Below are 14,556 nucleotides of genomic sequence, written 5' to 3'. Positions count from 1 at the left end.
CCGGTCCCGGTGCCGGTCGCGCCCCCCGCACTCACCCGCGGCTCCCACTATGGCGGCGGCGGCGGCCCCGTGCGCGGCGCGAGCCCCCTCAGCCTCCCTCGCCCGCGCTCCCGCCCCGCCCCGCTCCGCCCGGCCCCGCGGCATGCCGGGACAGAGAGTCCCGCCGGCCGCCGGACCCGCACCGGGAGGGGAGAGGAGGAACTACAACTCCCGACAGGCCCCGCGGCACCGCCCGCGGTGGGTCATTTGAATGAGGGAAGGGGCCCGCGCGCCGCCGGGCCCGCGGTGGCGCCCCGGAGCATTGTGGGATCGTGGCGGAGCGCGGAGGGGCGGGGACGGGATGGGATTTGTTCCTAGAGAGTAACGGAGAGAGGGTTGTACCGTCTGGGACAGGATTGTACCCTCCGGGACAGGACTGCATCCTTCTGGGACGGGGTTATACCCCTCTGGGATATGGTTGGATCCCAAAGAGGGGGCCAGAAGGGTGCCCACCCTGAAGGCTGTGGGCCCTGTGTGGGTGTGTAAGTGGAAGAAGTGGAAGAAGTTGCAGTGGAAGAAGTTGGCACAGGAGGTGTGGGGCGGTAGAAAAAGGCCTTCAAATAAATGCTAAACAAACATTTCTGAATGTTTGAAGATAAGTGGTCTAAAAAGCATGGATTGGGTCTCACTGGAGGCCCAAAGCCATGCTCCCTCGAGCAGCAGCAGGGCGGACTCGTAAGGGCACAGGAGCCTTCATTTAGGTCACAGGGCCCTCAGAGGGACACAGTGCACCCCAGGGTGGAAGGCTTAAGCTTTTGGGCACAACAAGGTTAGAAGGTGATGTGGTCTGATGTTTTCTTCTTCTGCTTATATTATACACTGCATTAACACTATTTAGATTACTGTATTAGCAATAAATTGAATCATAATCATCCACACAGTCAGTGTTGTCACTTCTCATACCCAACCAAGAGCCTTCTCTCTACTAGTCTGCCACGGTCCCCAGTGTTATCTGGGCCAAAGCACCACCAAGGCAACATATTTGGTATCAGACAGTCATCCATGACCATCATAAGGGTGTCATTGGCTTCATGGTACGGGTTTAGAGTATTAGCTACCCAATTTCAGTGGCAAGGGACATGGTGGGACTTCAAGTAGTGATTGAGACTGGCTATGAAAGCTCCAGGCGCTTCACAGAGGTGGACAGAATTCAGTTCTCCCTCCTAAAGAGCTTCTTCTGGGAGAAGAGGAAAACTGCACAGGATCTCATGAAATTAGCACCACGCCTGGGTACACAGCTCAGCATTCACAGATTTCCTCATACAAGACGTTGTTTTCCCTGCTTTATTGGTAAAGGAGGTGTGCCAATGCCAGTCCTCCAGGTTCTTATTGCTCAATTTGTTCATATCTCGGTTAATTGGGTTCTTTAGAGGCTGATTTCATTTCTCCACCCTTGGTTGGCCTCTCAGCTTGGAAAATCCTGAAGAAGAAACCGTGTCAGTCCAACCTTACAGGTACAGAAATGGGCAAAGCATATTCTATACCACTTCTCTGGGCGTGGGAGATGCTGCACGTGGATGGATGTAAATCCTGCCACAGGCTTGGCCCTCAGCCTGTATGTCCCTGAAGCAAGGAGGTGGCTTCCAAAGGGTTTGTATCCCTTTGGGCATCCCTGGCACCAGGTGATCTTGTAACCCACCCTGTGTGGCTCAAAAGAGAGCAAATTCCCACAGGTAACGCTGTCCTTGGGAATAGGCTGCAAATCCCTTCATACTCCTCCTCATTCCTGAGCAGTTTTCCCCAAGGATACTCACAGAAAGCATAATGTAGCCCCCTGCAAGACACTTTTTCTGCGGACCCAAGGGTTTCAATCACACCCTCGAGGCAGAAATAAGTGTTCCAAACCTCGACTGCAAAAGGGGGCTGGAAAATCCTCTTTGCCTTTCTGTCCCTGGCAGCTTCTCCCCATCAGGACTGACTCCCATCAGCCTGAAGATGGATTTTGACACCGTTTCAGATCTAAAGAGGAGCAGGTGACATAAACTTGAGTTTTTAAAGGGGAGGAGCTGGGGTGAAACACGTTGGAGAAGAAAACCCACAATTCTTTCCTTGGGATTAGGGCTTGGTCTCAAACTGGTGGCATCTTGTTTGCAACCAAATGGAAGAATTCCTGTTATGTTTTTGCTAGAATTTCCTTAGAAATCCTGACAGAAACAGCAGCACTGACAGTCTCAGTTCCAGCCCTCTGCTGAGGTCTGGCAACCCTGTCTGGAATAGGGATATCCCAGTCTGCTACAGACTTCCACCTCTACCTTTTATGGGCAGCACCTGATAAGTAACCTGCCCTTACGTGGAGAATCAAATTTGACTGTGTCGTATCCTCCAGACTCCTCAAACCCTAGGACAGTATCCTATTTCTATATCTGTATGGTATATGGAACATAACAATTTCTCCTGCTAACCTCTGCTTTCCAGAACGGGAGAGAAATGCTCCACAGAATCATGCACCAACGAGGAAAAGAAATGAGAGCTATCCTGAGTAAGGCCATTTGGAACTCAGGAGGTTCACCAGTTCAGTTGCCCTTCTTGCTATTTACACAGCAAGGGAGGAAGAGTTTGCTGGTGCTTTGGCCCTTCACTGACTCTAAATTCTCTGTTCACTGTGTGGGTCTAAACACTTACATACAAACACCTCTCTCAGTCACAAAAGAGAACACACCACATACTCTGCAATTTAATCAAATGGACCAGAAATCTTTTAATCTGTTCATGGCAGTGTTTATCTGAAACTTCAAAGTATGGAAGGTGGGGAGCCACAAGGAAAGGCTCCCTCTGAAAGGGAGCACGGCTGCTGCTCCTCCAACTTCCCAACAGGGAATAATTCTCCCACCTCTTCTACCAGACGCAGCAGGATGCTAGGGGAGCCCTTCATTGGCATCCTCAAGAAGAGGCCCTGGGGGGAGGTTGGACACCAGCAAAGCCCCTTTTTGTGCTCAGCATTACTGCCAGGCCCCTGAAAACCCTCGTGGCTCCTTTTTCCAATAGGAAAAACAGGGGTCACACAACTGATTGGTGCAAGGATTATCACTACCAAAAAAGAGCGAGCATTCCTCATCGCTGGGGCAGCAACCAAATCTCTCAAGCACCTTTGAGTGAGAGCCAAGGGTGCACCAAGAGTCCTTGGCTCCTGCTGAAACCCACAGACCTCAACTGCAGCATCACCTTTTAAAGGCAGATTTAGATCTCCGGCCGTCACGTCTCTTGCCTCTCTCAGAGCACGTCAATGGTGAGGGGCTGTGCAGGTCAGGAGGCTCTTCTTTCTGGATGCTATGCTCAGTCACAGTAGCAAAGAGATGGATGTGAACTGTGTAGCTTCCTGTTACCTGGAGAAGGACAGACAATTCAGCTGAGGGTCCAGGTGACATTTGCTGCTGTGCCCAACCTGCTGCCTGCCCCAAAAGCTGTGGCACCTCGATGGGCAGGCGTGCATCCACCTCTCCAACTGGCAAGTTGGTACTGTCAAAAAGCACTTCAATCCTCTGAGTGTTGCAGTAGGGCAGGCACTGCACCTGGTCCAGGTCCAGACTGAAACCTTGGACAGACAAAAATAAAGCAGCTGAGATAAACAAGCAACATGAAATGTGTCACACGCACGCTAAGGTCATAGAGGTGTCCTGGCTGGCAGCTCTGGGAAAGACCATTCTGCATCTCTGGAGAAGGTGCTGCTCTTTTTAACTTGTCACCCACCACTCAAGGAGAAAGGGCTTTCACAGCCAGCATCCAAGGTCCACCTTGGATGGTAAAACCAAAATGGATCAGCTGAGCACCTCCAGCAATTCCTTCATCAGGCGCCTCAGGGAAGGTTGCGCAGAGCTCTCCAAAGGAGAATTTCCAATTAAGATCCCCCCATGCTGTGCTGTTCCCTGGTCAACAACTTAGAGGAGACACCTGAGCATCCCTTAGACACAGCAAACCATAATGAAGCATCACAGGGCAGCCACAGGCAGGCCAGGTCCCTGGGCACGGCTGGCCAGGAGAATTCAGGTTTTGAAGCTCCCAGCAGGGGCACTGAGGGGAAAACACTCAAAAACCCTCCCCTTGTCTAGTGGCTTAAACCACTACCTGAGACGGCTCCTTCAAGCCCATAGGAAGCCTCTCCAGCACTGGTTACCTTTGTCCTGCAGGACACGTGTCTCAATCTGGAAGGACACCGGGAGGGGCCCGGTGTTGGTGATGTCCACAGTGTGTGTCTCAGTGTCACAGCGAGTGACGCTGCCCATGTCCAGGATGTAGTCGGGCAGCTCAACCCTGGAAGGAGGAGTGAAGACAGTCCTTAAACCACAGCCTGGATACATGTCCACATGGATGGAAGATGTGAATAAAGTGGATAATTCTGTGTTCACTGCTGTAAAAACTCAACTCAAGCCCATAAAACTCAAGGCCTGACCGCCTGGCAATGACTTTGGGAAGTCACACGGAGTGCAGGTCCTAGGTTTTATCAGTTACCAGTGGTACCTGAAAATAAAATTAGTTTAAAATGGACACTGGTCACAGCTCCTCTGATATGAAAAGCCAGTGCAGATAAGTCCACTGGACATCCACTGGTCTCAGTGAAACTGCTTAGCCTGGTGTAAAGCTTGAGCCTGAAATTGCTTCGGGGCCTTGGAATAAAATTTGCCTGCACAGGAAATCTTCACTGCTCTGCAACCAGAATCGCCCCCAAAGCAGCACCGATAAATGTAATCAATACTGGCAAAATTCACAGGAGGGTCCTTTCCCAGAGCAATCCCACAAAGGAAAGCACATCAGTGATCTGTTTTGCAGAGCATCTTCTTCCTGAATTGGAGCCTCCTGTGCCTGTGATACCTCATGAAGGAGCAAGGGGAAGCTCCTTAGGTAAGCCCTGCCACCTCACCAGCATCCACACCTGATTTAGGGTTTTCAAGGGTTTGGTGACCTGTGTGATTCCCTGCTCCTTTTGCTCAGTGTGCTCTGATAGTTGGAATCAAGATGGCAGCTTGGAGTTGTCAGCAGGGACAGTGTCTGTGCAGCCTGGAAGGGCCTGATGGTCTGTGCTCAGCCCTAAGAACAGAACCTGTGGGGGAGCTGAGCTGCTCCAAAGCTCAGCGTGGCACTGGAAAAGGGAGGACACTCAGCTGCTCACAGGGAGCATGTCACACCTATTGGGACCGGACCCTTTCTGAAGTCCCCGGCTGTTCCCAGCTCTGCAGGCACAAGGAGCTCTCAGGAGCAGGGAGCACTGCTGGGTGTTACCCTTGGGACACCTGGAGATAGGGGACTGGAGTCACTACTCACTGGACAAGCTTCTGACGAATGTTCTTGTCAAAGCCCCTGAGCTCTGGGGGACGGGAGGTTACAATTCTCTGCTGCTCCAGGACATGCTGCTTTATGAGCATCTGCTCCATCTCTCTCTGCATCCAAGTGTCCCACTGAGGAAAGAGAAGGCAGTGGCTGGTTGGCAAGGGTTTGTCCCAAGTCCCAGGCTTGTATCTGAAAGAGGATCCCACACTGCTCTTGTTGAGAGGGGGCATGGGGTCCTCCTGTCTGGCTGCTCAGTGTCTGTGACACCCCCTGCTCTCTGAGCCAGGACCTTATCTCCAGGGAACTAACTCCAGCATCTCTGCCTGCCCGGCCACTGCTAGAAAAACTGATCTGCCCAGACAGACAGACAAGCCAGGAACCTTCCAGAGCTCCAGATATTTGCCTGCCCCCAACCAGTGCCAAAGCAGCTTGGATAAAAGCTCTCTTGGAAAGGGAACCACAACCAAGTCTCTTGGAGATGAGCACTACCAGCACAGCCCCAGGGCACAGTCAGGCTGTGTCAGGCTGCTGTTAAGGTCTGTAAATCTGGCAGGGCTTGGGTTGGGAGCAACAAACTCCCCAGCAGTGACCTGCATTTTCTTCAAAGCACCATCAACTCCATCCCTTGAGCATGGCCTTCAGGATCTCTCCCTGGAATAGCCAGGAAGCTGGTGCAGCTCCAGGAGGGACCACGACCAAAGGTGGGCAGCCCCTGGGCCAATGCTGAGCTGACAAACAGTCACAGCCAGATGTGGGCAGGGAGGTCCCAAGTGCCAGCAGGGCACCAGGAAGCTGCTGTGGGGTGCAAGGGGCTCAGGTCACATGGAGAGGGTGGCATGTGCCAATCAGGGCAGCAGCTGTTCTTACCACGATGCCATCGTCAGTGTCAGAGTCAGTGTCACGGGCAGCCATGGATGGCACCATGGATGTCTTCTCAGATGGCACCTTGGATGGCTTCTCAGATGGCACCTTGGATGGCTTCTCAGATGGCACCTTGGATGTCTCCTCAGGTGGGTCCTTGGATGGCTCCTCAGGTGGCTCCTTGGATGTCTCCTCAGATGGCTCCTCGGATGGCTCCTCGGATGGCTCCTCAGATGGCTCCTCGGATGGCTCCTCGGATGGCTCTGTGGACAATTCCGTGGATGACTCTGTGGATGACTCCTCAGATGACTCCTCAGATGACTCCTCAGACGATTCCTCAGACGATTCCTCGGACGATTCCTCGGACGCCTCCTCGATAGCAACTTCTTCATCGATCTGAGTCTCTTCTTCCTCTTTTTCTATTGTCTCTTTCAGTATCTCCTCGTTTCCTGAAGGAAAAAAATTACCCACAAATAGAAGCATGGGTGCATTGCCAAACCCATTTAAGGTGGGAAGTCCCACTTCCCCAACACTGGCCTCTCCCAGAAACAAACCCCTCAAGTCACCTGGGGCAAGTGGATGCTGCTGCTCCTCGATGCCAGGGTCATCCATGGATGGCTCTACGGATGCAGGCTCTGACAGAACATCTGCTTCATCACTCTGCCTGTCTTCTTGCACATTTTCTTTTATCTCTTTCAGTATCTTCTCAAATATTTCATGCCCTGAAGGAAAAAAATTATCCACAAATAGAAGTGTGGGTGCATTGCCAAACCCATTTAAGCTGGGAAGTCCCACTTCTCCAACACTGGCCTCTCCCAGAAACAAACCCCTCAAGCCATCTATGGAAAGTGGATGCTGCTGCTCCTCTCTAAATCCTCATCTTCACTCTCAGCCATTATCCTCCTCACAGAGGAGCATCTCATCCCCTGAAATATCATGCAAATTCAACCCTGCCAAAAGCCTTGCCAGGCTCTCTTGCAGTTTTCCCAGGGTTTTCTGTCTAGCCATCATCTTTTCAGGCCTCTGACAGATGTGCTGGCAAGATCTGCAGGATGGTTACTGGGACAAAGCCCACATGGGCTACTCTGCTCAAGACTCAGGAAGCAACCAGAGGGGCGAGTGTTGGTCTGGCAGCCTTGCAACCTCCAGGCTTAGTAGAGATGGGTGTGTGCTGCCCTACAGGGGGAAAAAAAGGGGGAAAAAACCCAGGAGGCCTTTCTGATGAGCAGACAGGCAGTGCTCACCTTTGACAATCCAGGGCAGGTCCAAAGAGATCCTAAGAAAGGTTCCCTCTCCTTTCAGGGAGATTTCTGCTGGTTCCAGGTGACCCACTTGGATCTGGAGAGTGCTGCAGAAGACTCCTAGTTCTCCTGGCAGGTAATAGACTTTCAACACTTGCTCCTTCCCAGGTTCAATGTAACCCTGCAGGGGATGGGAGGAGAGAGGGAAGGAATTCATCAGAGAGGGTTTGATGGGGGATGGCTCAGGTGACAGACAGACTGAGAAGACATTTTCACATCTGGAAGAAAACGTCAGACCACATCACCTTCTAACTTCCTTGTACCCAAAACCTCGAGCCTCCAAGGCAAGGCTGCAGTGTGTCCTTCTGAGGGCTCCTAAGGCTGCACCCCCAGCAGAGCCTGCCCTGTGCTCAGCGTGAGCTCGGCTCTGCTGCTAACGGGGTTTGCCCTCTGCCAGCAAGAGCCAGGCTCAACGGGTAAAAGCTCTTTTGCCAGGCACTGTGGAAGAGGAGTGAAGTTGCCTGCACTCAGCAGGGCCAGCAGCTCCTGTCACAGCACATCAGTGGTTCCAGGTTGGTGTCAAAGGGCCTGACCCCTTATTAATGAACCCGACAAAACCACCTTTGTGGTTACACAGTGACCTGCAAACATATATTTCTGGAAGCACAGGAGGAGAGACTAGGATGAGATCTAGGGAAGAGGGTGATGCTGGGAAGGGCTTCCAAAAGTGCTGTCCAAGCCCCAGGCTCGGCTCACACCAGCCAGGTTGAGGGCAAACCTGTCTCTGGGTGACAGGACACAGCTGCAGCTTTCCTTGGCTCACCCCTGCACGCTGGGCTGGACGGCTCCCCAGTCCCATTCCCACTGCTGGGAGAAGCAGCTGAGCGGGACAGATCCTGCCACTCGGTCCCCTGGGCTCTCACTCCAGCACCCAACACGGCTGCAGCCCCAGGGAGCCCTGCCAAGCTGCCAGCACCCGGGGTGCTGCTACAGCAGCTGCCTGCACAGGGCCACGCTGAGCTGTGTCTTCGGATGCTGGCAGGAAGGGGGCATCAGTGTGTCATCCCTTGGAGGAGGCAGGCAGGAAACAATGAGAAAGCGATTTGGCTTTCACTTCTTATTCCAAAGAGGGCCAAAGTCAGCAGGAAGGCTGCTTAAGCTCAAAGGCATCCAGGCATGACGAAGAAGCTGGGATGGTGGGATGCTGCAAACTCCTCTCCTTTCTCTTCCAGCCCCTCACCTCCCTGGCCCCCTCACTGCCCCACAGAGCTGCTGCAGAGCAGCAAAGCTGGAGGGAGTGAGGAACCAGCACAGGGGCTATGGGAACTTCTGGCAAAGGAGCTTCAAGCCAAAGCAAGGAATATGTAAATTGCTGCATAGTGCTGGCAGAGAGGAAGCAGGGACAAGGAGTAAGTCCTGTCTGATCACACAGCCTGGGTGAGGTGACCCTCAGAAGAGCTGGCACCACCCAGCTCCAGTGCCAGCACAGCCAGAGAGCTCAGCAGTCCAGGTCCAAGGAGTGACTGATGTGCTTGTGTCTCCCACTGCTGGCACCTGCTGGCCAAGGCCACAGGGGAGTCTATTAGGAGAGCACTTGCTTGACCTTTTCTAACCCCAGCAGCAATTGCTTTCAGCCCTGCCTCTCAAGGCTGGGTCTGGTTGGTTTTTTACCCCTTCTTTTTCACTTTAACCCTCTCCTGGGCCACCTGACACAGGGCTGGGGCCAATCACTTGTGCTACTCACCGTGCTGGGCACGACCACGGGCTCACCAGGCAGAGGGCTGTCTGCCCTGGCAGTGCTGGGGTCTAGCACCTTGTAGTTGAATCCAATCACCCCGGTGTTCTGCAGGGTGACCTCTGCTTGGATGACTTCGTTAAACAGCTGGAGAGAGGACAGAGGAGTGGGAAGGTACAGATACCAGTGTGCTGCTGGGAATCTCCTTCCTTTTTCATGGAGTTGGAAGCAAACAGCCACAACACAAGAGCAGGGACTGGGGAGGAGATACAAGCACTTGACCATCCCAAGTCAGCCCAGGTCAGGCACAGGACACCTCTTAGCCCTGCACAGGAGCAGGGAGTTCTAGCAGCACACAGAGATGTGGTAATAACCATGTAAGGGCCTGTAATAAATGAACCAGGACCCTCTTTACTCTGAGGGGTCACCAAACAGCTTGGTGAAACAATGGAGGTGGCACTGAGGTGTTCCAGAGGAAAAGGCACCTGCATGCAAGTATTGGCAAGCAAATACATTGACAGGAAAAAAGGGAGACACACAGGGGCAACACAGACAGGGCCAGCAGCTGGAAATATCTGTGGGCTTTTAGCTGGAAAGAAGTAAAGTGAGGATTATTCTGGGATATTCTCTCCAGCTACAGTGACTGGAAGCCCAACTTCCTCCCTGAATTATTTTGTAGATTAAGCAAGAGCATTAGAGGAGAGCATCCCCTTGGAGGTCAGGCTTTAGAAGAGAATCAGCAGAGGGATGTCTCAGGGACATGTCCCTCTGGACATCCCCACTGGGATCCTGCCTGCCTCAGGAGGCAGTGTTAGGTCCCTCAAAGAGGAGGAATTCCCAGCATTGGTGGTGGGTGTGTGTGTGAGGCGGAGATGGCCATTAACAACCAGCTTGGATGCTGGATGTATCCCTCAAAGGCTGTCCTTTCCAGGGCCCAGAGCCAACAAAGGAGCTGGGAAGGGGAGAGAGCCCTGGGCTGGGGTGGGCAGCAACCCACTGGTGATGGTTCCAAGGCAGCAGCTCTGCCAGGAGAAGGGGGTGGTACCTGCAGCCCAAAGTCGATGTCATAGGTGTCCAGGTGGTAGCTGAGGTCCGAAGTCCCCCCACTCAGCTCCACCTCGTAGGTGGGGCCTCCCTCCACGTGGCACAGCGCCGTGACACGGGCGACGATGTTGGGGTGGCCAAAGAAGGTGAAGAGCACGTGCTGGCTCTCACCTGGCTGCAGCACACCGAACAACGGCTGGACATCGAAAACCTGCAGGAGGGGAGGAGGGATCGAGATGCTGAGCATGGAAATGGGTGCAGAAGAGCAGCTGTGGATTGGAGCAAAGTACGGAGGTAACTGGAGGGGCCTCTTTCTTAAAGACAGCTGGAATCATCCTAATCTCATCCTGCATCCATGACCAGTGGAGGAACCGTAGGGGAAATCTTCTTCCATACTCGCTGATCAATGCATTGATTAATACACGACATTAAAGTAAATTAGGATGTCTCCTGGCAGCCAAGATATTCTCTACTGCAGAACCTGCCTTTGAAAACAATTTTACTGCCTCCAGAAATACAGGAGAGTTGGAGGTGAAAGCCCTTGGAGCTGGGGGGAGGACTCCAGCTTGGCTTATCTGACTCCTGAGGCTTTTCCCTCTCTCTCTGATTTACATGCTGCTCCCTCAAGGTGCTACAGCAAAAGCTCCTGCAAAAATTTCCAGTCAACCACCCGATGAGGTACAAGGGGAGCATCCTTGGGCAGCCCTATGTCCAAGGGATATGTAAATTGTCCCACGTGGCCTCTCCAGCGACCAGTTGCTCCAGCAGCATTTTGTGATGGGCTTGAAAGGATTGAGGCCTCTCTGTGGGCAATGCCAGTGGGAGTGAGGGCTACAGAACTGCTTTCCACACTGGAAAGATGGAAGTGAGACAGATTCCCACTTACCTCTTCCATTCTCAAGGCAAGGTTCTCCACCCCCATGAATTGCCTCAATCCCTTCATGGTCTCCAGGCTCAGAGGCTCCACAGCAGTGGATGGCAGCACCTGGAAAAAAAGCACCATGGGCTGCAGTGAGCACTGTCTGAGCAAGATTGCTCTGCTGCAGGTTCCACCACCCCACCACACCAGGAGCAGCTGAGATGGGACCGGGGCACAGATCCAGTGTGGGTATGTCTGTGCTGTCAGTGGAGTGCTGGTCCAAGCCCGCCCACAGATGAGACACAGGCTCTGTCTGCACTTCCTACATGCAAGTGTGCACAAGGGAACTGGATACCCCCAGGACTCAGGCAGAGGGAGCTGGAACTACAGGATCTTTGAAGGTCCCTTCCCAGCAAAAGCAAGGGCCCTTCCAGGCCAAACCATTCCAGGATCTGAGTGGGTTTCTCTGGGCAAAACTATCCTGTTTGTCCCTCCCCAGATGCCCCACTTCCAGCCACTGGCCCTGCTGCTCAGCCCACTCTCAGGGCACATGACAGCAGGACATCAAAAAAGGAGGTTGGCATGAGCACAGTTTTACAGGGGCAAGTTTGGGAGGCAACACAAGCAGTAGGTGCACAAGATAATCTACCTTTGCTACCAGGGATTCCTCTGAACCTGCTGGCTGTTGGGCAGGATCCTGCACTGCTCCCAGGACATCCTCTGAACTTGCTGACTGTTGGGCAGGATCCTGCACTGCTCCCAGGACATCCTCTGAACCTGCTGACTGTTGGGCAGGATCCTGCTCTGCTCCCAAAGAGTCCTCTGAACCTGCTGGCTGTTGGGTAGGATCCTGCACTGCTCCCAGGACATCCTCTGAACCTGCTGGCTGTTGGGCAGGATCCTGCACTGCTTCAAGGCCTTTAGTTGGCTCCTCCACACTTTCAGCACTGAACTGCCTCCTTGGCAACACTGAGTACTTCAAAGAGTCTCTCTCCTTCTTTGGTGGTTTGGGTTTGAATTTAGGTGGTGAAGGGTTGAACCTGGAAAATAACATGTCAGCTCCCAAGAGGTTGTCTCCTCTGAGCCAGGTCCCAGTTCCCTAAACAAAACTGTTTCTGGATAAGCTCTATTCTTTGCAACTGCAGCACTTCAATGCCCAGTGGTTAACTGGGCTCAGTTTTCTGGGGCATTATGGAGAAACCGTTTGCTTCTCTAATAAAAACTGCCCAGACCAGACTTCTGCACTCTGCACAGGTCACAGCAGGAGGAACTGCCAGAAGTGTGTTTACAGATGTGCCCCAGCAGGATTGCAGGATTGCACTTGGGCTTGGAAAGCCCAGCCCAGCCTTGTATGGCCCTGCTTCCCAGGGATGTTCAGACAAGTGCTCCCACCAACAGCTACAGCCACCCCTAGAGCCCCAGCAGAACCTGCTGATCACTGTCAAACACCAAAGAGCTGGTTTGTGAAGGTGATGTGTGGTTTAACAGCTGAAAACTGCCTTCACCAAGGTGGTCTTTGCCTCAGGCCACAGAGGTCTGAGAAAGCAGCTTTCCCCACCAGCTTTCCTTCCCAGGGGAAACCCCTATGGGAGCTACAGCAAAGCAGCAGGAAGAGACTGGGACAGCAGCACTGCACTCTGGTGGCAGCACCTGTGTAGGTTCTTTGTAGGAAAGGACAACAAATTGGGTTGGCAGGGAAGGAAAAGAGGTCACATTACAGATCTGCTTGTCCAAGTGCCTAAGCATGGCTTTGTAGCTCCAGAGGTAAAGCAGGACTCCAGGTTACTGCTATGCAAAAAGGGTTGGGAGTGTCTTACAGTCCCAGTTTGGCTGGAGGACATTGTCTCCAGCCCAGTGTCCAACTGGTGGAGAACACCTATTCCCTGAGCATCCAGCCTGACCACGGCTGGTTGTTGTTATTTCCACAAGGAAATCTCAAAAGCACTTTGTCAGATCCCAGGCAAACAGCCTCGGTCCTCGCAAAGCACAAACAGGACCCCAGGAAGAAGAGCTCCAAGCAAAGGAGCACCTACCTTATGGTGTTCACCTGGCTGTCTGTCTGGAAGGACCAGTGGTAGTGGACAGGGATTGGGCTGCAATTGGTCATTGCCACACAATCCACTTTCTCAGTGCCATTCATGATGTAGCCAAAGTCCAGGGCCTTGGTCTGGATATGCAGGTTTGGGAAGTGGACTTCTCCCCGAATGGTGATCTGCTCCTCATGGGGATGCTCCATGAACCTCATGGTCAGTGTCTTCTCTGCTACCCAGCTATTCAAATCCTTTTTATAAGCTGGGTTAAACTGGATGTGGAGATGAAGTTTCTCCCCGTTGTCCAGTTTTATGGGCTGCAAGGAGATGAAGAGTATTAATCTTTATGGTGAGGGTCTGACTGTGAGCATCACACTCTTGTCCAAGATTCTCTCAGGCTCATGTTTCTGTGCTTGGCAGCAATATAAGGGGATGGCTGCTGGAGAGCTGGGATGCTTTCCAGGAGACTGGATGGCTTGCCCAGACCTAGTTGTCTGCTCCCTGTGTCTTAGAGCCAGGATGGGTCTTCCCAATTCGGGTGAGATTTTGCTTCCTTCAGCAGCTCTGCTGATTCAGTTCAAGCCAGTCCACTGCTGACTCTACAGAAAGAACTTCTCGACTTGAGGACCTCCCACCACACCCCTCCCTCTTCAAACCCCACCAGCAGGAAGGTCCCTGGCTGTTCACCTGAGCATCTTCAGGGAGGGGCTGCTGGTCCACATCACAGATTAGGAATGGCTTCTTCAAGTCCAGCACAATGCTGAGTGGCAGGGAACAGTTGTTTTTTAAAGACAGAGGCTTATATAGGAGAGTCAGGACATCACTGGGCGACTAGAGATACAGGAGACAAGGAAAAACAACCTCAAGTGGCCACAGACCTCCTTCCCCTTCCGATGCATTTCACATTTTTCAACCCCAGAAGTGCATACATCTCTATTTACTCTTTCTAATAGTTTCTAACCCTTCCAGCTGATTTAACAGCCATGCCATTAAATGCCATGAAAGGATGCAATCCAGAGACTTACCTTCTCCACACGGAACATGATTTCTCTGGAAGATATTTGCACGAGGGGAAAAATGAACTCGCAGCTGACATCCACTTGCATTATCTGCTTCTTTCTCTTCTCCTTCCCCACGATGGCATGACACAGCAGCCGCTCCTTCACCTTCTGCATGTGAGAGTCACTGTCACCAGTGGCTGCTGGCTCACCACCCACGGGCCCATTTCCTGCCACAGTCACTGCTCTCCTCAAAAGCCCCTTTCTTTTCTGTGCTGCAGCCTATTTATTTATTCTGCACTCAAATGTCTGTAACGCTGCACCCCAATAGCCACAAAAGGTGCTCATGAGTCCTCTGCTGCCTGCAACTGTAATAATCCTGGCCCCAAATGATTATGGCTTTGATTTGTGCCACTGCTGAGCATAGTGCTTACAGAAAGAGGGAAAGTAGGAACTGATTTAAAAAAAAAAAAAAAAAAGTATATTA

The 14,556-nt window shown here is 52.5% G+C and overlaps 2 protein-coding genes across 2 annotated transcripts in view; both read right to left on the bottom strand.

Annotated features, from left to right (window-relative positions):
• NUTF2 (nuclear transport factor 2) overlaps nucleotides 1-116 on the bottom strand; it is an 18,868-nt gene extending 18,752 nt beyond the window's left edge. Inside the window, exon 1 of the mRNA XM_027646683.1 lies at nucleotides 36-116. The gene's annotated coding sequence lies outside the window, so the exon portion shown is untranslated. The remainder of the gene's footprint in view (nucleotides 1-35) is intronic.
• A 1,201-nt stretch (nucleotides 117-1,317) lies between these two features.
• On the bottom strand, nucleotides 1,318-14,246 carry LOC113948936 (hydrocephalus-inducing protein homolog). The gene is made up of 15 exons (XM_027646965.1): nucleotides 14,097-14,246; nucleotides 13,759-13,902; nucleotides 13,075-13,388; nucleotides 11,691-12,081; nucleotides 11,069-11,167; nucleotides 10,184-10,393; nucleotides 9,148-9,285; nucleotides 7,407-7,584; nucleotides 6,729-6,884; nucleotides 6,169-6,611; nucleotides 5,296-5,429; nucleotides 4,151-4,287; nucleotides 3,450-3,571; nucleotides 3,202-3,362; nucleotides 1,318-1,459 (listed from the first exon to the last, which is right to left on the bottom strand). The coding sequence occupies exons 1-15, from the start codon at nucleotides 14,244-14,246 to the stop codon at nucleotides 1,393-1,395; spliced, it is 2,844 nt and encodes a 947-aa protein (XP_027502766.1). The 3' UTR covers nucleotides 1,318-1,392.
• Between the last annotated feature and the right edge of the window lie 310 nt (nucleotides 14,247-14,556).

Source organism: Corapipo altera, unplaced genomic scaffold, assembly GCF_003945725.1.
Source record: "Corapipo altera isolate COAL_440 unplaced genomic scaffold, ASM394572v1 62, whole genome shotgun sequence".
NCBI classification, from domain to species: Eukaryota; Metazoa; Chordata; class Aves; order Passeriformes; family Pipridae; genus Corapipo; species Corapipo altera.
The sequence above is the reverse complement of the archived record's forward strand: the minus strand, read 5'-3'. Positions and strand labels throughout refer to the sequence as shown.